Source organism: Mustela erminea, chromosome 12 (assembly GCF_009829155.1).
Source record: "Mustela erminea isolate mMusErm1 chromosome 12, mMusErm1.Pri, whole genome shotgun sequence".
Taxonomy (NCBI): domain Eukaryota; kingdom Metazoa; phylum Chordata; class Mammalia; order Carnivora; family Mustelidae; genus Mustela; species Mustela erminea.
In genome coordinates, this window is record NC_045625.1 from 64,162,078 (window position 1) to 64,185,180 (window position 23,103).

The 23,103-nt window shown below is 46.6% G+C and overlaps 1 protein-coding gene across 6 annotated transcripts in view; it reads left to right on the top strand.

Moving 5' to 3' along the window:
- The window catches only part of PTCH1 (patched 1), a 70,563-nt gene that overhangs the window by 41,983 nt on the left and 5,477 nt on the right, over nucleotides 1–23,103 (top strand). For all 6 annotated transcript variants that reach the window (XM_032306525.1, XM_032306524.1, XM_032306523.1 and 3 more), the window contains 10 exons: nucleotides 2,862–2,980; nucleotides 3,633–4,035; nucleotides 4,471–4,780; nucleotides 9,379–9,521; nucleotides 11,552–11,735; nucleotides 13,160–13,440; nucleotides 15,177–15,314; nucleotides 18,150–18,292; nucleotides 21,845–21,944; nucleotides 22,457–22,711. In XM_032306525.1, coding sequence (XP_032162416.1) covers nucleotides 2,862–2,980; nucleotides 3,633–4,035; nucleotides 4,471–4,780; nucleotides 9,379–9,521; nucleotides 11,552–11,735; nucleotides 13,160–13,440; nucleotides 15,177–15,314; nucleotides 18,150–18,292; nucleotides 21,845–21,944; nucleotides 22,457–22,711 — 2,076 coding nt within the window. The remainder of the gene's footprint in view (nucleotides 1–2,861; nucleotides 2,981–3,632; nucleotides 4,036–4,470; nucleotides 4,781–9,378; nucleotides 9,522–11,551; nucleotides 11,736–13,159; nucleotides 13,441–15,176; nucleotides 15,315–18,149; nucleotides 18,293–21,844; nucleotides 21,945–22,456; nucleotides 22,712–23,103) is intronic.

Genomic DNA, 23,103 nt, shown 5'->3' on the forward strand with positions numbered 1-23,103 from the left:
CTTCCAGAACAGAAGCCTGTATTGTTCCACACAGTGAGGAGTTCTAGTTGAGGGCCCTCTGGGCAGGGTCAGTTTGTCTCTGCTCTGCAAGGGTCTCAGCAGAGCACCGGTAGGTGTTCTGCCACAGGCCGGGGGAACAGAATGGGTAGGGACATTTCCTTCAAGCACAGTAATTAGAATTGATTGACCCTGCAAATCATCCCCATCATCTTCTCATCTTTTCTTACGATGTCTTAGACTCCCCTTTGCACCAGCAGTGACACTTCTCCCTTGCTGAGAAGTCCTTGCTGCTTGCTGGTCTTTACCGTTTGGGTGCACTTGAATGGGACGTGGAAGTTGTGCCCTTTTCCTGTCCGGATATGTCCTTCCTGTGTATGCAACATGCCACTTGGCAGTGATAGCAGACAGGACGCTACTCTTCAGAATTTGGGGGTCCTTCATGTCCTCCACAGAGTCCTCCGGGGGATAAAGCTGGTAGCAGATGTGTCCCCAGCCACCGTGGAAGCCTCGGTGTTGTTCCTGCCAGAGCACCTGGGCTGCTTGGGTTCTGTAGCCTTAGGAACTTTTGTCCAGAGTGAGATGCCCGGGAGTGTTCTGTTGCATTCCACCCCCAAATTCTAAACATGCTGGTCATAGAAAGAAAAGCTGAAAGGATTCCGCCTCCAGGACTGAGTTTTCCTGAAAAATCTCCTTGAGAATCAGACCCATCCCTGCCAGCATCCCTGTGGTCGGCTTGGTCAGGAGACCCAGCCCAGCCTGTGTCCATCCCCTCAGGAAGTGACCAGGTGACAAGAACTCCCAGGTCTCAGTCAGGCTGAGGGCTTCAACACCAAGCCTATGTCTAAATTTGATTTACTCAGTAACCACAGACTTGGTGACCATCCTTTGCACCGTGGAGTCTCTGTTAGGTACTAGTGTCAACAGCAGTGATTATGGCAGTCCTGGTTGCTGTGGGGATTGAGTGAATTGTGTATTAACTACCTGGTCTCCCATGACTCCCCCTTTGTTCTTTCTCTGCCTGCAACACAATTCTGGGTCTCCCTCTTAGACACAGCTTGTGGAATTCCTCCACGTGGCACATCCTTCCTCCTCGGCCCCAGCAGATGCCAGTTTTGTCTTCTACACCTCCCTGAGAACCTCCCTTGACCACCCCCTGCCCCCACATACCCCCACGCATGCCCCTACGTGGGAACTCCTCCCTCTCTGAGCTGCTGTGGAACCCTTTGCAAGCTTTTATTACTATATATTTTTTTAAGATTTTATTTAATTATTTGACAGAGAGACACAGCTAGAGAGGGAACACAAGCAGAGGGAGTGGGAAAGGGAGAAGCAGGATCCCCACTGACCAGGGAGCCCAATGTGGGGTTCGGTCCCAGGACCCTGGGATCATGACCTGAGTCAAAGGCAGACGATTAATGACTGAGCCACCCAGGCACCCCGATTACTACATTTCTTAGCCTGGACTGTAGTTTATGGTAGGTCAGTCCTTGTCTTATTTCTGTGTCTCCAATTCCCGGCACCATGTCCTCACTTTCCTTTTTTAAAGTGTTTGTCTCTAAGGTGAATCCTCTAGTCAAAATAGTGATTTTCATATTAAGTCAATCCAGCAGGCCTTTAAAGACCATTCATTAGAGCGGTTAAGTTCACTGGTTTCAAATATTTCAAGTTGGTGAGGAATTTCAAAGCGGACTAAGAAGAGAGGAGTTAGGTAATTTTTAGAACAAGACTCTTGATGATTTTTTGGTTTTGTAGACGTGACAGGGAATTAATTATCGAAAGGTGCCTTTCCAGACCTCATCCCTGATCTTTCACCTTGAGCATAAATTCACAATTATTATCAGAAGCCCTTTGCAGAGGTCTCTTCTGATTCTGTTGGGTATCTCTTACAAGCAGGTTTTCTTTTCTCCCCCAGAGACATTTTCCCAGTTGGAGGACGTTTTAGAACTGAGTAGTTCTTTGGAAAACTTCCTGAGACTTTTTATTTTTCAAAAAAATTTCTGATGATTTCTTGGTTACTTAGCATTCCATTTGGAGTGTGTGTGTGTGTGTGTGTGTGTTTGTGTCCCGCTTCTTTCCATTCCTGTGTGAATGGGAGAGCCCTTTCAACTGTCCTCTGTTGACTTTCCCCTATTAACAGCCCAATTGTGTAATTTTTACTAGGTCAGCAGGAGATTTGCCAAAGCACTACAGAATCTAGCCCTGTGTTTATTCTAGGTTACGGAGTGACTTTTGAATCTGTACTTATTTATTCTGCATACTATAATCACACACAGGAATTTCTTTCTGCCTCCCTCTCCTTGACCTTTCATGTTACTGTGCTCGCACACCCCACAGGCTACTCCCGAGGCTATTTGGAATGTGCCTATTAAAAACCTCAGGGGACATGTTTGAAATTTTATTTCATGTTTTAAAGGTGACATTTTGATATACCCAATCCACTTGACGTATAAATACTCTGAGTATAAAATCAGAGTTGCGTGAAACTCTTAGAAATATTCTGAAAGGAGAATGTTTGTTTTCAATTAAAACATCTCAAGTATATTCCATATTCTGCCTTTTAGATTTGGTTTGGTTAGGTTGTGAGCAAGACTCATTTCGTTCCTGTGTTTGTACATCATGGGTTCATGAAATTCTAAGAGATGGAAAGGATCAGAATGACGGGGCCTGTTCCTGTCAAATGGTCTCTTAATGATGGAAGAGAAGCAAAATGTTGAGAAACTCCAACATCTATTTCAAGTTTAAACACTTCAGTAGAGAATTGAAAAGATGTTGTTGAAAACTTCTTTTATTTTTAGAGCAGTCCTCTGACTGGGAGGAGACATACTGGTGACCTCTACTTTTTCTTTACCTTCTGCTTCCAGGCGGCTGTAGTAGTGGTATTCAATTTCGCTATGGTTCTGCTAATTTTTCCTGCGATTCTCAGCATGGATTTGTATCGACGTGAGGACAGGAGATTGGATATTTTCTGCTGTTTTACAAGGTACAGTTTCATGAGCTGCTGTGGCCTTTATTTGTTGGGTACAGAATGGTAGGGTTAGAGCACTCTTTCATCTGTCGACTAGGAAGAACGTGTAGTTTACTGGGCTTGTACCGATGTGATGGAGGCAGAGGAGATGATGGAGAGAGGATGCTCTGTTGGGGATGTCGCGTCACTGGGGCTCTCCCCTCCCTGACTAAAGACTCACAGCTCTGGGGTTGTGATCCATAAGCTCGCTATTTCTATTCTGGATCACTTTGGCTGATTATTGGGAGTGTGTCGTATCTCTATTGATTCAGGCAGAACAAAGGCTTGAAAACCAGCCATCCAGAAAAAAATACAGCCTTTGGGGTATTATGGGGTTTTGAGGGGAGGGGTTGTGTGTTTTTTAGGAATTACACTTTGAAAGGGGCTCATCAGTGTGCAACTTGATTTTGCCAGTCACATTCAGAATTGGCCATCCATTTGGCCTCCTTTGACTTACTAGTGTCTATGTCCAGATGGTTAAATCAGGTGGTGTTTATGGAGCTCAGCAGTATGATATGTTTCTTCTAAATTAGAACTATGTAAAATGGATATTGTCAGTCATTGGCAAAAATGAAAGCACTGTATCCCTGTTTCAGTTGTACCATTGCAACATATTTTCCCCTCTTAGCCCCTGCGTCAGCAGAGTGATTCAGGTTGAACCTCAGGCCTACACGGAGACTCACGATAACACCCGCTACAGCCCCCCGCCCCCCTACAGCAGCCACAGCTTCACCCATGAAACCCAGATCACCATGCAGTCCACAGTGCAGCTCCGCACAGAGTACGACCCCCACACTCACGTGTACTATACCACTGCCGAGCCACGCTCCGAGATCTCCGTGCAGCCCGTCACCATGACCCAGGACACCCTCAGCTGCCAGAGCCCCGAGAGCACCAGCTCCACAAGGGACCTTCTCTCCCAGTTCTCCGACTCCAGCCTCCACTGCCTTGAGCCCCCCTGCACCAAGTGGACACTTTCATCTTTTGCCGAGAAACATTATGCTCCTTTCCTCTTGAAACCAAAAGCCAAGGTAATCTACCAAAACAGGAGATTCTTCCTGTCTTCAAGAATTAACAAAACAGTCTCCTTTAGAATTCATCAGGTTGCTTCATTGGGTGAAGTATTCACCCAGTTGGGTGTGATGTATTCAGGCCTCCTAAAAAGTCCATCCATTTAGCATGTGGGGCCATTTTAATGAGCTCATCTTCTACAGGAGTGAATCTCTATGTAGCAAATGCTTCTGTGAATTTAGATCAACAATTGTAAACATTTTATTTTTCATGAGCTTGTTTTAAAATGTGATTACTATAATTACTTATTTTTCTTTCTGGAGAATGACCCCTACATGCTTCATCAGGGCCGTTGTGGGGGTAAAAGTGAGGTCTGAACCAAACAGCTTCCTTTTGTCAAGGGACAGTTGGTCCTGTCCTCTGGGTCTGATCTTGTGCCTCTTACTGTGTTACAGGTCGTGGTGATCTTCCTTTTCCTGGGCTTGCTGGGTGTCAGCCTTTATGGGACCACCCGAGTGCGCGATGGGCTGGACCTTACAGACATTGTGCCTCGGGAAACAAGAGAATATGACTTTATTGCTGCACAATTCAAATACTTTTCTTTCTACAACATGTATATAGTCACCCAGAAAGCAGACTACCCGAATATCCAGCACTTACTTTATGACCTTCACAAGAGTTTCAGCAATGTGAAGTATGTCATGTTGGAAGAAAATAAACAGCTTCCCAAAATGTGGCTGCACTACTTCAGAGACTGGCTCCAAGGTGAGGTGCTGCTAGAGGCTGGGCGCCGTTTGTAAACTTTCACTGTTCGGTCTTTGGTATGATCAGCTTCCACAAGTTCCCTTTGTTCACTCTTAAAGTGTTAGATTATAACGTAACACTGACATGTTTCATTGACTTCTAAGTGTTGCTTAAAATTCTGTTTCTGGGACAGCCTCCCAAATCTGGCTTTTACCTATAAAATGATGCAAACAATTCAGATGGGGGACTCGGGAACTTCTGTTAGAATTTATGGGTGCCCATTAGGAAATGGGAAAGTATGTTATAAAATGAGGAGCTAGATGCTTCTAGTGCTCTTTTTGGATGGTGGTTAGTTTGATGATCAAGTGAAATCAGAGCGTCAATGGAATTTCTAGACTGACGTATTGACAAATTATGACTTTACTTACACCGGTAAAAATTTTGCATCTTTTGTGAATGTAATGTAACATTCCAAATTTTGACCATCTTTTGACTTGGCATATGAAATAAACTTAAAAGTGCTTAATCACATCTCACAGTATTTCATAATCAAATTCTGCTTAACTTGTTACCTTGTCCTTAGAAACGTTTCTAGGAAAGAGTAGTCAACTGGAGGGGGAAAAAAAAGGCTTAAATTTGCTCCTAACTGCTGACTGAATATGAATGTATTCAGTGATTCCAAGAACATCTGTTCATTTATTCCATGTTGTCACATGCAAAGTGAAGTGGGGAATCAAGATAATTATCCACACAATTCAGGCAAAAATGCTTTTAGTGAAATACCCAAATAATTATGGCCCCCAACATTTTTTGGCTTAAGTTATCCAAATGATTGTCTTAATTTCCCACTTAATTAGGCTTGTTTAAACACAGATTCAAGTGCCTTTTTTGGTCTTAAGTCAATACACTTGTAGGTAAAGATTAAGCAGCCAATTTCCCTGGGAGTTTGCATGAAATGGTAAACAACTTGAGTCTGACTGAAAATTCTTCAATACAGTTACTGGCCTTGAGTTCTGTTGCTAGAATTTTGTTCATACACGTATACCAGATTTGACCTCTTCTTTTGAGAAAGGCAAAGAGAACTACGTGACGTTACTGTCATTTTTTTAACATGCTCCCGAGATTAATGTGAATTTGTTCCAAGTCTTATTTTTTTACAGTAGTTTGGGAGGCTGTGTCTTTCAGATAATGAGTCCAAACAGGACCAGACAGTTTGAGAGATTCCCTGCTTTTCATTTTTCCCCCATTGACCAAAGACATGCAAATAGCTTGCCACAAATGACAAAGAGATCGGCAGCAGGGCCCGTATCTGAGCAAAGGAGGGTTATTGTAGAATTGATTTCAGTGTCTTCAGCCATTCCTTTGGACGCTCAATATGGCATGTTAGGCGGAGCTTGGGAAGAGGGCAGAGGGTATTGTCTTCAGGCAGTGGTGAGGGCTAACCTTTTTATAGCATATTGTAAATTATCCCTATGCTTTCATCCCTTTAAAGACCTAAAGCAACTGGACTCAAGAACTGCACTTTTTTAAAGGTGCAGTTGAATCATGTTGTTTTGATTCCTAAGCGAACAGCACCCACGTAGACCAAGTAAGACCCATTCGTGCTCCCAAGTCAAGGCCCCAGCCACCCCCAAGAACTCTGCATATGACTCTTACGAGGTGCACCAGAGAGCACTGGACACAGAATGGCCAGATAATGGGACCGTTGGGCTGCCTAGACAGTTTTCCGGCCTGTCAAGGGGTTGATTGGGTCTTTGAACACTTCCTGCAAGGAATCAGCTGTCCTTGAATTGTTCAAAAACATTTTGTGTGGCTATTAAGTGTTGGGACCCCTCATTGGTTTTTGGTGGAATTATCACTAAAAAACCATGTCATGCTATTGGTCTTTATCAACATCCCACTAGTTTGGGGGTCAAGGGAGGTGGTTAAGTCATAAAAATACATAGTGGCAGTACCCCAGGTCATCTTGAAACACACATGCCAATAAGGTGAAATTGCAGATAAAAACCACACTGTATCGTGATCCAGTGGTGTTTGTGTTTCACGCTGAACTGTCCAGATAAAATTTAAATTATATGTTTCCTTCTTAGGGTCCCCTATCAAAGAGAAATTGACAATTGGAATAAGTAGCTGAGAACTTTTCCCTAGAAAATAACATTTAGCAAAAAATTTACAATGAGAAAAGTTCTAGCTGAAACGTTCATGTTTTGCTGTGAAGGAGGTAAAATGTCACAAATCTCTTCTACAGTGTGCGCGTGTTAGAGCATAAAATGTTGGCCAGTGGGCAACGGAGGCAAATCCACGTCCCTTGTTTTGTGTATAGAATCCTATGTTGTACATGTGCTCTTAGGCCGGTTCATTGTTCCCTGAGCTTTTTGCTAATTAGTCAGAAAATAAAATAATCTGATGAGAAGGACTTCACTCTTCCATAAGGTCAATGACTAGTTCTCGTTCGTGTTTGTATTCCAAGTACGGCAAATGGCGCGGGGGCCTGGTGGCGCCGGTGATGAGTTGAGCTGAGCTGCCCACAGGGCTGGCCTCCCCAGATCCGATCTTTCTTCCTTTGGCTCACTCTAGGGTGTCCCCACATTCTTAGTGCATACATATCTTAAAACTACACTCATTTTTGGAACCCTGTTTGCCACTAGACTTCATCGGTGTACACGGTAACTTGGCTGACCGTATTCATGTCTTCAGCGGAGAACTTTCTGAGTGCCTCTGTGTGCTCAGGTGATTTAGAGCAACCATGGTTCAAGCCTGCCCTGGAGCCCTGCTGGGTGCCCTTGGTCACGTTGCTTTCTGTGCCTTGGTTTCCTTATCTGTAAAGCGGGAACCATGAGGCTAACAGAGCTGTCTCATGAGGTAGTTGTAAGAAGAGCGATGAATGTAAAATGCTGGGACGGCCCCATGCTCGCTGAGCGTGAGTGGCTCCTTGGGATTGCAGGTCAAGAGGGAAAGGGTTAAAGTCCCACACAGGCCATAAAGTGATGAAAATTCTATTAAGGTGGGGAAAACAGACCAGGTCTCTTTTGGAGGAGTGGGGAGGTACAAGGGGTTGTTTTTCCTCTCCTGTTTATTTTTTTTCAAAAACAAAAAAAAAGGTTTTAGGTAATAAAATCACATCTGCTCCGTACAGCTTGTTGTGTGCCTGCCTTGCTGTGAAAAACAGTCTTGTGAGAGAGTCGGGAGCACGGCCTGTGCCGGTGGTCCCTCCCGCCCACTGCTCCTCCACACTCGCCCCAGACACGGCCTTTCAGCACAGAGCCTCCAGGCCTCATCCCTACATTGTTGGTGTAAAAACAATGCCCCACGGCAATGTGGGCAGGAAGGTTTAAAGAGAGAGACAGGGTCCTGTGCTCCCTCTCCTCCTGCTTCAAACCCCCAGAGCTTAATTATTGTAAGCACTGAGGGGACCAGTATGGGGGGGGTGGTCTTTGAAGTCACTCAAGGCATGTCATGAAATGAACTCTTTTCCCTTCTTACTGGCCATGTCTAACCTATGCGAATGTAGCCTGTTCCAAAAGATGTGGTTTCCTGAGCTGCTGGGGCTCGGGAGTTCTACTTGGGAGGGAATTGGGGAGGGCGGGGAGCAGGGCGGCGGGAAGGAGGTGGGGGAGTCAGGGGAGAACGTGTGCACACGGGATCACTCAGCCCCTAAGGCCGGGTCACCAGGGCCCTGTTTTCTCTTCCAGCACGCTTATCTCTTTACAGCTGTAGTCAAACCATCAGGTCTGTAATGATGGTTTTGATTACAGAGGCCAAGCGCAGCTGTGTGTGGTGGGCTGGTGGGCTCGCCCATCCCCCACACTCAGAAAGCCCTTTCCTTTCCCTCCCTGTGCTTGCGGTTTGTCATCTGTTCTCACAGAGCCCCCTTGTATTGGCCTGTGGCTTCCTGTTCTCAATCTGATCCAAATTTACCCCGTGAGGCATTTCCCTGCGCACACAGGGCTCACGAGATCCCTCCCCTCGCCCTCCTGCACGCCCCCCCTCTGAGGAAGGGTGGCAAAGAGGAACAGTGGAGAGTGAATAGGTGTTGGCTGTGATCTTTACACAACCTGGCAGCCGATCCCACAGCTTGTATTAGCTCCACAAGTCGAACAGATGGAACAAATTGACAGAATCATGTTCACTCACCCTGGGCTGGAGAAGCAGCTGAGTTGCTGTTTGAAGTTGGGAGTTCGAAGGCGCGTTTCCCCCTCTGAGTGGGATTTCTGGTTGTGCTGAAGAACCCACGGCTTTAGCACCTGATGGCGGTGTGAACTGCCTGATGAGCCTGTACGTCGTCCTCCTCACCCAGCCCGCCCGCTCCCCCAAGCTCTCTCCCTTCCTTTCTTTTGGAATAGCCTTGGGGAGAGAAGAGGGGGTTTCTTCTGTGTAAAGGTAAAACATGTATATTTGTTTCCTAGAAACACGTATTCCCTTCTTCCCTTTGAAGCAGTGATTATTAGCAAGCTGAAGTTCATGAAAAATCTAAGGGTATCACTTGAACTTGAACTAGAAAACAAGTAGCACACAGTGTTTAAGGTTGATACTGGCTCCTTGTCCTCAGCCCACCCAGTTATGGCCTGGATCATAACAGTGAAGAATCTTAATACATTGTATACATTTGCCTTTTCTAGGACTTCAGGATGCATTTGACAGTGACTGGGAAACTGGGAAAATCATGCCAAACAATTACAAAAATGGATCGGATGATGGGGTCCTTGCCTACAAACTCCTGGTGCAGACTGGCAGCCGTGATAAACCCATTGACATCAGCCAGGTACTCTCCCCGCCCCCTACACCCTGGAAGCTCCTGTGGCATCATTGAGCAGAGAACACCTGCCTGCCCATCCTGTGCCCTCTAGAGACCCGAGGCACCAAGGGCTGGGAGAATATTGAGTTGGCTCTGATTCATTTCATCCCATCAGCTAACTGAGTGCCTCAGTCTGCTCCTCTGTCAAGTGGGGACATGTGGATCACCATGTGGGGCCTTTGTTCCCCCTAAGAACCCTTGGGGCAGGACAGACTCTCTCAGATACTAGAAATGCTGGGTTGTACTGTTCTCTTTTGAATTCCAATACTCATTACCATGTTGGTGTTGACTCTCTTCAAACTTGGAAGGATGGTAACAGTCACTTGAATGAGCAGAATTTAGGGTGGATGGATCAGAGAGGTTATTAGAAGGATGGGAGGTTTGGTTGCCTTCGATTCCTTGGGGTCCCCCTGGCCCAGCAGGTGGAGAAGGACAGACAGACGGCTCTGTCATGAGTGGGGCAAACAGAAATGCCAGTCCTTGGAACCTGAGTGCCCTTGCCATTCTGCTTACTCCCCTGGGTAACGAGAGCTGTTTCTTTTTCGTAATCATAATCTCCGACTGCACTTGCATCTTCGCTGTGATGCTCAGATTCCAGCGTATCCCTTTTGATTCCTCAGGCATGTTGGGGAGCATGTTTGGACCCTTCAGAGTCCAACACTACTACCGGCTCGTAGCTAACTTGCTTCCCCCTCAGGCAGAAAACCGTCATGCTAATGATCTTCCCAGCAGCTCTGTTTATTGTCTCCCCTTTTTTGTTGGCATTAAAGGTGACAGATTTACAAAGTACATTGTTCAGAGTTATTATGGAGTGTGAACTTGGTGCTTTATGGCCCCGTGCAGCAGGCTGTCAGGTTTGACAAGGATGTAGGCAGAGGAGCCTGTGGGAGAGAGAGCACGGGATGCACGGTGGCTGGGCCAGGCGTCAGGGACCAGGGACACCGTGGAACAAATGGGATTGGGCCCGGCCCCTGGATATCACTTCCTGCACCTGGGAGGGAGAAAAGCATGCTCCATGCACGGAGGCCACGAGCTGTGCGCTGTAATTCCAGAGACGGCTTGAAGACATGCAGTTGTTCCATATCCTGGGGATTAATTGAATCCAGACCCCTGAAATTTCGTTTTGTCACTCGACTCTTTCTTCCTTTACTCTTTCTCTATTAACTGCTGTCACTGGTGTTTCTCATTTTGTTGCGAAGGCCAAAAGCACTGGAGTCAGGCCTGAATCTAAAGTAAACAGGAAAAATATATTTCTGTGGATGAGTGTGTGTGGATGTGCGTGTGTGTGTGTGTGTGTGTGTGTGTGTGTGTGTGTGTGTCTCACAGTGTTTGCACCTAAGCAGAGCCCCAAGACCTACTTTAGATAGAGGGAGCGTAGTATTCCATGGCCTGGGATGGGCTGTGCGGAGTGGGACCTCCTCTCTCCAAAATCGGGGTACCCAGAGGACCGTGGCTGTGCACCAATCCCTTCCACTTTCTGGCGATGGGCATTTTGTGAATACACAGGTCATAGGAGGCTAGTGTTAGCAAAATTTATACAGATGTTGTTTTATTTTTATAGCTCTCCTCCATTTACTGGGTGGCATTTCCTTCAGTGTTAACAGCAGAGGTTAACTGCACACAGACGTGTATGGGGATTCTTGCCAGGTTTTTTTTACCCCCTTCCCCTCCTATAAATATGTTTCTCCAGATTGTTCATTCTCTGCCTTGGCTGCAGACAGTCTTTTAGCATTCAGATTTAATTGGTTCCGTCAATCCCCGGACCATCTGCGGAACTGTGTGTGCGTTACAAACACACCGAGTATGGCATCCTCTGATAAGTGCATTTTGAAAGAAACCAAAGGTGTTCTGACGGGAATTACTTGTATGTTCAAAGAGGGGGCATCCTCGGCTGTGTTGCAGATGCTGGTGTAGGGCTCTGCTTTTCCTTCTACCTCCAGACAGGAGTGTGTTTCCCCGGCCCCATTCTGAAACACCCTCTGCTTCCCATTTTGCAGTTGACCAAACGGCGCCTGGTGGACGCGGACGGCATCATCAACCCCAGCGCGTTCTACATCTACCTGACCGCTTGGGTCAGCAACGATCCCGTGGCGTACGCCGCCTCCCAGGCCAACATCCGGCCTCACCGTCCCGAGTGGGTGCACGACAAAGCCGACTACATGCCCGAAACCAGACTCAGAAGTAAGTAGCCCTCCGTGGGGGCCCGCCACGTGGGGCCTCGCCCTGTTCTCCCCAGCTCGGCCATGGCCCTCGTCTGCTGACGCTACCCAGGGTTCAAAAGTGTAAACAGAACAATATATTTCTTTGAGTTGAAAACTCTGGGAGACAGATGAGGATGTGTAATGGAATACAACCCGTGCTCTATCACGTTGGGAAATGAGAGTCCCTAATCTCCGCTTGTAGCTTTCACCCTAGGACGCCCACCAGGCAGCTCTCTTTCATGCCAGCTGTTCCATGTGAAAGCTGGGGACGCCTCCAGGTCGAGTGTTATTTTACTATTGCAGAGTTTTATCGCTGGGGATTATATGTTTATCTTAGCTTTGTCAACTCTGGTGTTGAAGGAATTTCTGGCAAGTTGGGTCATTCCTGTAAGCCACCAAGCACCTGTACTCTGTCAAAGCTGTTTAAACCCGAGCAGAATAGCCTGTATACAGCAGCGTCCTCTTCCTTTCTCCTCTCAGCCCTGACTTTGAAAGGTGGTCTGGTATGGATTTAATTTGCATTGATGTTAGAGATATTAGTAGCTTCCACCTTGGAGAGGAGGCCGAGGGAGGACGTGACAAAGAAGACGGGTCCCTTTGCAAACGTGGCCGGAGAGGAAGTGGGTTGTGCTTCTCTGTATCTAAACCCCAGAGCCTTGTGGCAAGCAGCCAAGGCTTGTCTTAATGAAAATTTATAGTTGAGATTATAATAGGGCAAATCATGTTTAGCAAGTCAACTGAATGACCCCAAAGGGTCTGGAACACACAACGGCAGTAACTAAATGCTTGTTGTGTGAGGATTTCTTCCCCTGCTGCTGAAGACTTAGCATTGCATTAAAAAAGAAGCATGGAAGGTTTAAGTGTGTTAGATCACTAAAAGGATAAGAAAGTTAAGCGTTTTTCGCAGGAAAGCATGACTTTCGAGTTATTTTGTTCTGGTAAGTGATTGAGGAAAACAGTTTGAACTTAGTATTTTCCCTTGTGTCAGTCAAACAAAAAATGCTCCCCCCGTTGAATTCTTGTTTAGACCCATCACAAAAGTGACTGCTTCTAGATTAAAATCAAAGTTTAAATAAATACACAGGCCCCAGGTTCCTCCCCTCCCCCACTGGAAAAAAGTCAAATGTTGATCATTGCTTAAAACTCTTTTAAACCAGAGATTAAGATTGTAAATACCCAAAGGCCGTCCTGGGACAGTCTGTGCTTCACATTGAAAGAAGCACAGTCAGGGAACTTGGTGGCAGAGTCCCTGCTCTGGTCATCCCAGAGCAGCGCGCTGTGGGTCTGGGAGGGCCGGCCCTGGGGTGTGTAGTGGCTCCCCGATACCCAGGTCACGCCCCTTTGCCTCTGTCCCGTTGCCCCGAGCCTTCAGCTGTGGCCTCTTCCCACTGTCTCCCTGTCCAGTCCCAGCAGCAGAGCCCATCGAATACGCTCAGTTCCCTTTCTACCTCAACGGCTTGCGGGACACCTCAGACTTCGTGGAAGCCATTGAAAAGGTCAGAACCATCTGCAACAACTACACGAGCCTGGGGCTCTCCAGCTACCCCAACGGCTACCCCTTCCTCTTCTGGGAGCAGTACATCGGCCTCCGCCACTGGCTCCTGCTATCCATCAGCGTGGTGCTGGCCTGCACGTTCCTGGTGTGTGCTGTCTTCCTCCTGAACCCCTGGACGGCCGGGATCATTGTGAGTTCATTCGCAGGGTTTTTGTGGAAGTCAGATTCCTTTTGGCCTAGCTCTTGCTGCAGCCGGGAAGCTGTGTTTATGTCTGGGCCTCTGGAGGAGGGTATAGATTGCATCACCCTTGCTATATTTATACTGCAGGAGGTGGCAAGGTTCATGGCCAGGTAGAGTCGTTAATGGCCTTTATCTTGTGTTCCTTGTCCTACAGCTTTCAACTGTCTGTGTAAAGACAGGGAAGTTTTAAAACACGTTGTCTATAACCCCTCTGAGCATTTATTAAACACAAACACTCTGAGCATTTATTAAATACAAATGTAACTAATTTTTTTTTTTAACTTAAAGGGTCCTCTTGTGACTACATCCCAGACCTAACATAGAGAAGATTCTTCTAGAAAAGGGGTGGAGGAGGTAATTAGAGAAGTTAGGATAGTGGTCTATGGGTAAAATGGTTTTTGAGATGGTTTTGTGTGTTGTGTGTGTTTTAAAACTTGAAGGACATTGATGAACCAGTATTACTAGCCGAGTTTTTGGCATCCTTTTTCCAAGTATAATTCTCCCAGATCTGAAGTAAGTTTCATGTGGAGTCTAATAAAATCATGGCAGTGTTTAAATTCCACGAACTGTGGTATAGCCTTCAAAATGCCACAATTATAAAAACAGAGACCAGGTCTCATTTCTGCACCATACGTCTGTGCAGCAGGTATGTTAAAAGGTAAATGTTTAGTCTGTAGGGGTTTTCATGGTACTTAAGTCACTGATGTCGTCCATCTTTCATTAGGTTCTTAAAAGAAAGCAAAGGGAACTGTTTCTGGACTTCCCTGACACCGCTGTCCACTGCCCCACCCCCGATCTGGAAAGCTCATTCACTCCTTCTCTTCCATCTGTAGGAAGTTTACTGTTTCATTTGTGTTTTCTCCCCTTTGGCCCAAGAAACTCCATAGGCTACCTTGCAGATTTTCTTTCCATCTCTGCGCAAATGTTTACAAGGCCGATGGAAGGCAAACAGGACTTTTCCTTGGGTTGAGCTGTCTGCTCCGTCCACCCGGCTTGCTCCTTACTTCTTCAAAGTGAAGGCGCCTGTAACCTGACCCATGTCAGCTGACCAGAAGTCCCCTTTCTCCCGCCGCATCCTCTCTTAACCCATGCACTCTCTGAACAAAAGCAGAGCTGCCTTTACGTCAAAGAAAGAACTTTTATTCACCCGTCCTATCTGCTTTCTTTAGGATGGAGGCAGGCAACCAAAAACTCTGCAGGTTTCAATTCTCTTGTAAATTCAAGGACAGTTTCTGATGATTACTATCAAAACAGAAGGAAATACCTTGGTTTAAAGTATATTAAACTTGTACCTAGTGACCAGTCCGTGTTTGTGTAATTCTTAGATGACTCAAAGGGAATAGTTGTGGATTTTTTTTTTTTTATTGTACTTTTTGCTTTCTAGAACAGATATATTGGAAAAACAGCTTGCGGTAGTAATACTAAGCTTTGCCTTTCTGTACTCCTTAAACAGGCTGCTGGCCCAAAGCAGCTATCCCCAAATTGTCCTGAAGTCTCCCTTCTCAGCAGCGACATGGTGAATTAGAAAATAAAGACAGGTGCCCAGAGTGAAAGCGAGTCAGCGTGTTCATTATATTTGGGTCCCAGGTGTTTTCTCTATTCTTGATCTGGAGGGACCCCCCTCCCCTGCTGTCAGCACTTGGAGTGTTTGTGCCCATCCACTCATCCCCTGCGTCTTTCTAAAGGTGACAGTCCTGGCTCTGATGACGGTCGAGCTCTTTGGCATGATGGGCCTCATTGGGATCAAGCTGAGCGCCGTGCCCGTGGTCATCCTGATCGCTTCCGTTGGCATTGGAGTGGAGTTCACCGTTCACGTTGCTCTGGTATGGGAGACCTCTTCATCAATAACTTGATGGAAAGGCAACATCTGTTCCTTTAGCTTTGGTAGTCTCCAGGTCAGGGACCTTTTTGTTTTTCTCCAACACCAAGGAACACACGTACTACTACTACGGGCTTAGTGAGGAGGCTTCCCTCTTGGGGTCAGCAGGGGACCAGGAAGGATGGTGCTTATTTGGTGACCTTAGTGTCATGACAGGTCTGTAAGTTGTCAACCTTGTTCCTAAGTTAGATGGTATGAACATGTGTGAGCACACAAATGCGCACGCAGTTTGTAAAAGTACAGTTCTACAGCAGAGATCAAGTGAGACCACACTCACAGGCAAGGTGGGGCCTGCCAGCAGCCGAGGACAGAGCCGGGAGCCAGTGGGGCAGAGGAACTGGTTCTTCCTGCTAAGCCCACCCAGCTCCTTCAACCTCCCTGCCTCCAAATTCATGAGAGAAGAAAAAGTCAGAGGACCACGGTTGCTCTCAACAGAATGTGCCGCCCTCTTCTCTGTGTCCAGTCCTGTGCACAGTTTGTTGGAGGAAGCTAAACATCAGGAGGAGTCTTTAAACCCAAAGACAAGCCCATCGTGTACATTTATCAGGAGTTTATTCCAAAATCTCCTAGCCGTGTGTGACTTACGTTCTGTCCACACTCGTGCTTATAACCTTAGTCTTTGGGGTTATTGTTAGGCACTCAATAAACATTTATTGACTGAAGAAATACTGATGTTTGGAATGCCCTAGGTAGGAAACCTAGCACTGAGCCTGGGCCAAATACTTTTAGCCTTGCCTTTTTGGTTACTAGCGTTGATTTTCCTGGGGCTTAGCACATGGCGTATGCATGTCTGCACATGCGTGGATGTACACATAGGCTCTGTGTTGTGCCTTCTGGTTTCTCCGCCAGGAGTCTTTCAGGAGCCTTCTTATGCAGTTTAGAGACTGTAAACTTCTGGGTTCCAGAAGGAATGTTTTGTTGAGGTTGTCCTATTTTCAACAAAAAGCTGATAATTTAGAAGCAATATTCTCTAAATTTTGAACCTATCTGAATTCTTTTCCTCCATTGAGCCAGGAGGAGGGAGAGGGGATTTTTTTTAAAGGAAGAGCCCACCAGCCTACAGCTTAGAACATAATTAATTCTTAATATCATTTCTTCAAAAAGGAGAAAACTTGACATAAGAGTTAAGAATCCACCCGGTCATTTTATTCTGATGCAAAGGAAAACCACTTTTTGGGGGGATAGCTAGCATGGCAAACAAGAACGTTCTAGAACAGGTTTTTACAGTGGAAATGAGAAGTGCAACCTGTGGTGGCACCGTGGGCCTTACACGTGCGGTGACATGAATGTACATGCACACACCAGTGCTGGCTAAGCAATTAAGGAATGTTTCCACCATTTGTGCAAGGTTTAATTCCAAGAATTTAAGGAAGCTCAAGAGGCAGCTTGGCTTCGGGAGCAGTCACCCCTGCTAAATGCTTATAGCCCACATCTTCATCATGAGACCATCACATGCAGGATGTGCTGTTCTCACCCAGCCTCTGTGTGAAGGTCTATTGAAAGCAGGCAGGTGCTGCTCTTTCAAGGTTTATAAAATGATGGAATAAGGTTGGTGAAGAACTCTCTTCAAGGAATCAGTGGGTTCCTGTCAGTTCACTATTCCCACAGTGTAAGTTGGGTGAGAGATGATAAAACCCTATTTAGCTCTTACAGCCTCATGGCCCAAGTATGGCACAGAGTAACATGGTTCCAGACTGTCTTGTTGCTTTCCTCCCAAGACAGAAAGGCAATTCTGTTGACCCGATACCCTTCCCCACCCTGGGAAAGCATGTGTATTTTTTAGAGAAAATGTACTTTAGAGAAAGGTACGGAAACTCCTAGCACATTTTTGTATGCTTTTCTTTCTTCATCTGTTCAAGAGAACAACGTAGTGTTCTTCCAGAAGCAACACAAAGAATAGGAGTGCACCCGATGTGTGATAGGCCTTGGTTTTCGGGAGCTATGGTCTGCAGAGAAAGCATATCCCTTTCAGGCAGAGAAAGGACTTGTGCCAGCTCCTGTCAGGGCCCCCCCCGGAGGGCAAGGCAGAGTATGACATGAACTGACTCCTGTCAAAATGGTCACCCTTTCAAGCCAACAGTCCGATTCGCTGGGGCTTACTCTGTAATGTTGCCATTGGCATCGGTAGTATTCGTCACCTAGTGGGGCTTTGGGAAGCGAAGGAAGGGGTGATATGACCACACAGAGTTAGAACAGGCGCGATGTGAATTTTGAGTCCTGTATTTTTTCTTGTGAGACTTCCGTGGTACTTAGAGGTACAACAGACCCATTAGTTTGAACCCTGCATCAGCCTGTGCACCCAGTTGCACTCGCCTCTCAACTAAGCCCACTTGGAAGAAAGATCTTGACCTCCCACAAAGTCAGGAAGGGTGCTATTATCTTCACACCGTGGGCCTCCCATGCAAAAGCCGTGGGATCGCATGGGTTGGGGAAGAAACTCCCAGGGAGCAATAGTGAAAAGAAGGGGACATTTTGCTCTTGTTGGTATAGTTTTGGTTTGGTTTTTAATTTAAAGTAAATATGCTTGCTGTCTTGTTTGGTGGTGGTTCAAGATTTATATCAACGCCAAACATGACACAGTATCACGAGCAGGCCACTTAAGCATAAGCCCAGATTTAGTACTTGAGCACCCCAGATTAAATATTTCAGGAGCTAGAAAGGAAGGTGTGAGAAGGTCTGCACAGTCCGAGTAAGACAGCTCGTAGCGTGTTGGACAGAGCTGCCCAGCGACCGCACTCGGTCCGGGAACCTGCTCATCCCGCCTCTCCTCCTTGCACAGGCCTTTCTAACGGCCATTGGCGATAAGAACCGCAGGGCCGTGCTTGCCCTAGAGCACATGTTCGCACCTGTCCTGGATGGCGCTGTTTCTACTCTGCTGGGAGTGCTGATGCTTGCAGGATCGGAGTTCGATTTCATTGTCAGGTAAGCAGGAGGGGAAACAGTTCTTAATTTCCAAGAATCTCTATCATCTTTACGATCTCCGTTGCATATTCCTTTCTGTGCCCTGTGGATAGCAGCACGTCTTCATTATGACTCTACTCTTTCTCCCCCAGATGTATTGAGGTGTATTGACAAGTAAAAAATCATATATTTTTTAAGGTATGCAGCACGATGTTGTGCCCTACGAATTCACTGTGAAATGATCACCATGGTCCGTGACTCCTCTTCTGCTGAGTTTCTTAACTCAGAGATCTGTGGGGAGGTAGAAGGACAAGCTCTCTTCTAGAGCCGTCTTAGGGAACATCTTGGGGAGGAGAGATGGAGAGTGTGACAAGCAGCAGAGTTCCACAGCGTGAAGCCAGGGGATCGCCCAGTACCCCCAAATTCTGACCTTGGTTCCCCTCCCCTGACTGAGTTTGACCTTCACTCTTCTTTCAAAATGATAGAAAAGAAAACTTTTCTAAGTTTTCTAAGATAACTAAAATTATCACCTACATTTTCTAACTTTTCTTCTTAAGTTTTCTTCTTTCTAACTTAACTTTTAACTAACTTCTTAACTTTTCTTCTAACTTTTCTTCTTTCTGACTTCTTTCAAAATGATAGAAAAGAAAACTTTTCTAACTTTTCTAAGATAACTAAAATTATCACCTACATTTTCTTCTAAGAAGCAAAGGTTGCACACCCAGACTTCACATTCAAGTTCTAAGTAAGATCTAGGGAGCAGTAAATGTGTAACTTCAGTGTCAAATGTCGGAAATCCAGACCTAGTTTGGATCCTTCTTTTTGGATCCCCAGGCAAGCAGTTTCTGGGGGCTTTATGAAGAGTATGAGTTCGCAACGTAGAAAAGGAGAACAAATTTGCCTTCTGCAGGGAAGGACCCTTCTCTGCTCCCAACAGCCCCCGTGGTTTTAGGAAATAGCTGCTCCTGGGTGGAACGCTGCTGCTGCTCCGTGGACAGGCAAGGGCAGAGCCATCCATAGGAAGACAGTCCGGGATTAGAACCGTGCTAAAGCAGAACTGAACATGAGACATGACTGTCTGGGTTGGGACGCTTTAGGAATCTGGGGGAGAATCTAAACAGACTTTCTCGCTGTGTGGGCCTGTGATAGGTCTCGTGTTTTCAAGTGAAAAGAAGAGGGTTTTGAGTTTCAGTCCAAGTTCCCTTGTTGCAGAAGCCAGATCAGGATCCCGTGGGTCTGTGGCCTACCCCACTGGGCAGTTGGGCAGCAGAGACTAAGCCTTCCTTGAAGGAGGCCCAGCATTCCCTTGGTGTAGTCAGTGCATGCCAGTGGAGAGGTAGGCCCATGATCACAGTGCGGACCCAAACTCCTCAGACCGCAGCAAGCTTGTGATTCACCCGAGGCTCTGCAGGCGCGGAGCAGCTCGGATTTCGCTGGGGGGCAGGGAGGCTGTGGAGCTGAAGTTTGCATTTCCAGCCAGCTCCCAGGTGATACCCATGCTGCTGGTCTGCTCAGCACAACACTGTTAATCAGCTCACAAGCCAATTAGTACATTCTTGTTTGCCAATACCAGGTAGATGTATGCCTAAATTAGATCAAGCTTTTGGCCAGAGTTTTATTTTCAGCTCTTAACTTGACTTTGGCTTTTCCTTTATTTCCTTAGCTTACCCATATTTGGACATTAATAGGTGTTTCTTTATGGCACAAAACCCCTGTGTCAAGGAGAGTCTCTTTTGCGTGACTTTTCCCTGGACACAATGTACCAAGCACCTCATAAGCGCCATTGTACACAGCAGCGAGTAACGTGGACCCTATCCCCCTCCATGTGGCTTACAGTCTGCAGGGGGGGAGAGGGAGTTCACAGGCATCTCAGAAGCATGGGAAGCTCTGGGCGGGATGAGATCTCCGAGGATCCCACTCAGCCTTGTGGGGATGCCCAGTGAGCCGCAGAGGGGCTCTTTGCCAGAATCCCAGCAACCAGCTGGGCACCAGGATGGAGGGCAGAGTCCTGGCTCTCATCTAACCCCTGGCTCCCTGTTCTCTCCCAGAGATATCAGGGTTCTTGTTTCGATCACTTTAAAAGGGCTTCCCATTTTCTAGAACTGGATGGATTAACCTGATAAAGCCCTCACTGAGGTCAACTGCATGAGCAGACATTGTATACGCTAAGCCGTCAGAAATCTAATTGGTCTGTTTATGCTACAGTTAGATGGATGGGATGCAAATGTTGTAATGCTGCCGCTGAGCTATGCTTCAGCCTGAAGTTCCAGCAGTTTACATTAGAGCAAGACTTTGGCGGCTTGCTTTTTACTAATGCAGCTCAGAAGTTTCTAGTGTTTACAATAGCTGCGAGGTATTTGTATTTTTATAGGGATTCTCACTCCTTTCATCTAATGTCGAAACATACAGAGTCATGGCGAAGTTGGGTGCCTGTTCTGTTTTATGATCAAGAGGACCATTAACAGATAAATATCTTGCCCCCACCCCTTCCCGGAGCATCCTGAGCTCTCCCCTACCACAGCCTCCTTCCAGCAGAGCTGCCCTAGACACTGTTAGTTCCAGAAAACGTACACTAGAGTGGAGCCCACTCCCTCCAGCTGGGCGCAGCCTCGGCCAGCCGCTCTCCCGAGCTGACAGGTTTACCTTGGTATTCATGAAGGATCCCAGACCTTAGCCCTCAATGGTGGGAAAGCAGGGCCACTTGCGCACTCTCCTCTTCTTCATGGTGCTGAGGCCTTTATGTTTGAATTGGCTGACGCAAAACAAGAGTATTCAGAGATGCTAAATTGTTCAACAAAAGATTGGCCCACAGAGCAGCCCCCTCATTGTGGGCCGCCCTCCCCCGCAAATGCCCCAGCAACCACAGAATGGGCAGCGCTTTCTTTTGCAGAAAGCTGGTTCTTGTGTTCTAAAAAGGTTGCAATCGGAGCCGTTTGGTAAAACTGGAACTCACAGAATTCTCGGCAGAAAGTTGTGATTAATGAAAGCCCAGGGAAAGCCTTACCTGATACGCTGGAGACTTAATTAGAGATTCTGCTCTAAGATGCAGAAGCATTTCACAGTGGATTAGCTGCCTGCAGAAGTGGGCTGCTTTTCCTCCTGAGCTAAATTGTTTAAATTCTACACCCTTCACTTCATTTGTTTGCTTCTGCTGGGTTTTCACGGACGGGGCCCCTCTGCATTGTGTTTGTGCTTCCAATCTGCTCAGCCATTCAGCTCACATTCCATATTTTTGTGTTTGTGTAACACATTCATAAATAACATTACATGCCAGGAGATTTCAGCAAATTAACAAACTAATTTTTCTCTCGTCCCTTCACAAACTAACACTTTGGATTGTGGAATGTAGTCCTCGAGAGTCACAAGGTAAAAAAAAAAAAAAAAAAGGAAAGCAAAAAAGGAAAAAACCTAATCTCATGCTGAATTTGAACCACAGATTTGTAACAGCCTTTGCAACCGTGTGGGCTTCGTTAATTTTGTGTTTTGATGTGCTACATAATATTTGGGCATATGAAGCCTGGCTTCATTTACTTTTGCCACAGTGAATGTTCCTGTTTCCCTTTTATCTTCAAGGTATTTCTTTGCTGTTCTGGCAATCCTAACAATCCTGGGTGTTCTCAACGGGCTGGTTTTGCTCCCAGTCCTTCTGTCCTTCTTCGGACCATACCCCGAGGTCAGTAATCATACCAGGCTATAACGTACACCCCTAAGGCCACCTGAAAGCTGTTTGTCCCAGGGTCCCTGTGAATTTAGATATTTAAGGTATCTCAACATTACTATCTGCTTTTTCAGTAAACATTTCCACGACTATGGCTTTTTTCTCTTCAATGTAATAGTTGGGGGGATGTCGTACTTGTTTTGTTTCAGTGTCTTAAACCAAGTGATTGCCGGTCTGAGTCTTGTAGTTCTGTATCCATGAAGCAGTTAACACCCAAGATAAATATCTGGGCTTGAAAATAAGTAAAAAGGCCACAGCCTGCCTTTTCCAAAGCGTAAGAGCAGAGGCTGGATCTTGGGCCCCAGCTGTCGAGGGGCAGAGTGGGGGAGGTGAGACAGGGCCGTGGGAGAGGCCGGGCCATAGGGGGACGGGTACAGAGACCACTGAGCCGTACAGTGCTTTGCAGTCGGAGTGTGACCAGCAGTAAATGGATGATAACCCTTCTGATATGGAATCTCCTTAAACAGGTGTCTCCAGCCAACGGGCTGAACCGACTGCCCACCCCTTCCCCCGAGCCGCCCCCCAGCGTGGTCCGCTTTGCCGTGCCCCCCGGTCATGCAAACAATGGGTCTGATTCCTCTGACTCGGAGTACAGTTCTCAGACGACGGTGTCGGGCATCAGTGAAGAGCTTCGGCACTACGAGGCCCAGCAGGGCACCGGAGGCCCTGCCCACCAAGTGATCGTGGAAGCCACAGAAAACCCTGTCTTTGCCCGCTCCACTGTAAGTCACCCTGACAGGGTGGGGGTAGGGGTAGCCCCATCTCCTGTGAACAGCAAAATCCCAGACAGATAGGATTTTAAAATAAAGTAAAGATTATGTAGAATCATATGAAATTGCCAAGATTTGCCTCTGAAACTATAAAAACGTTCATTCCTTGTGTTTGGGTGTCCTAGGGATTGCCAAGGGCGGGGACCAGTATCCCCAGCATTGAGTAGCGTTGGCATGTATCTTACTCAGGCGTAGCACACTTGGAGCTTGAGGCTCAGAGGGAAAGCCTGCCTTCCTGCTGCTGCTTTTTGTTTTTTGTTTTTTGTTTTTTTTTTAGCTGCACGTCATTTTAGAATAATACTTTTTTTTAAAACGTAGTGGTATTTTTATTGCCAACAGTGATT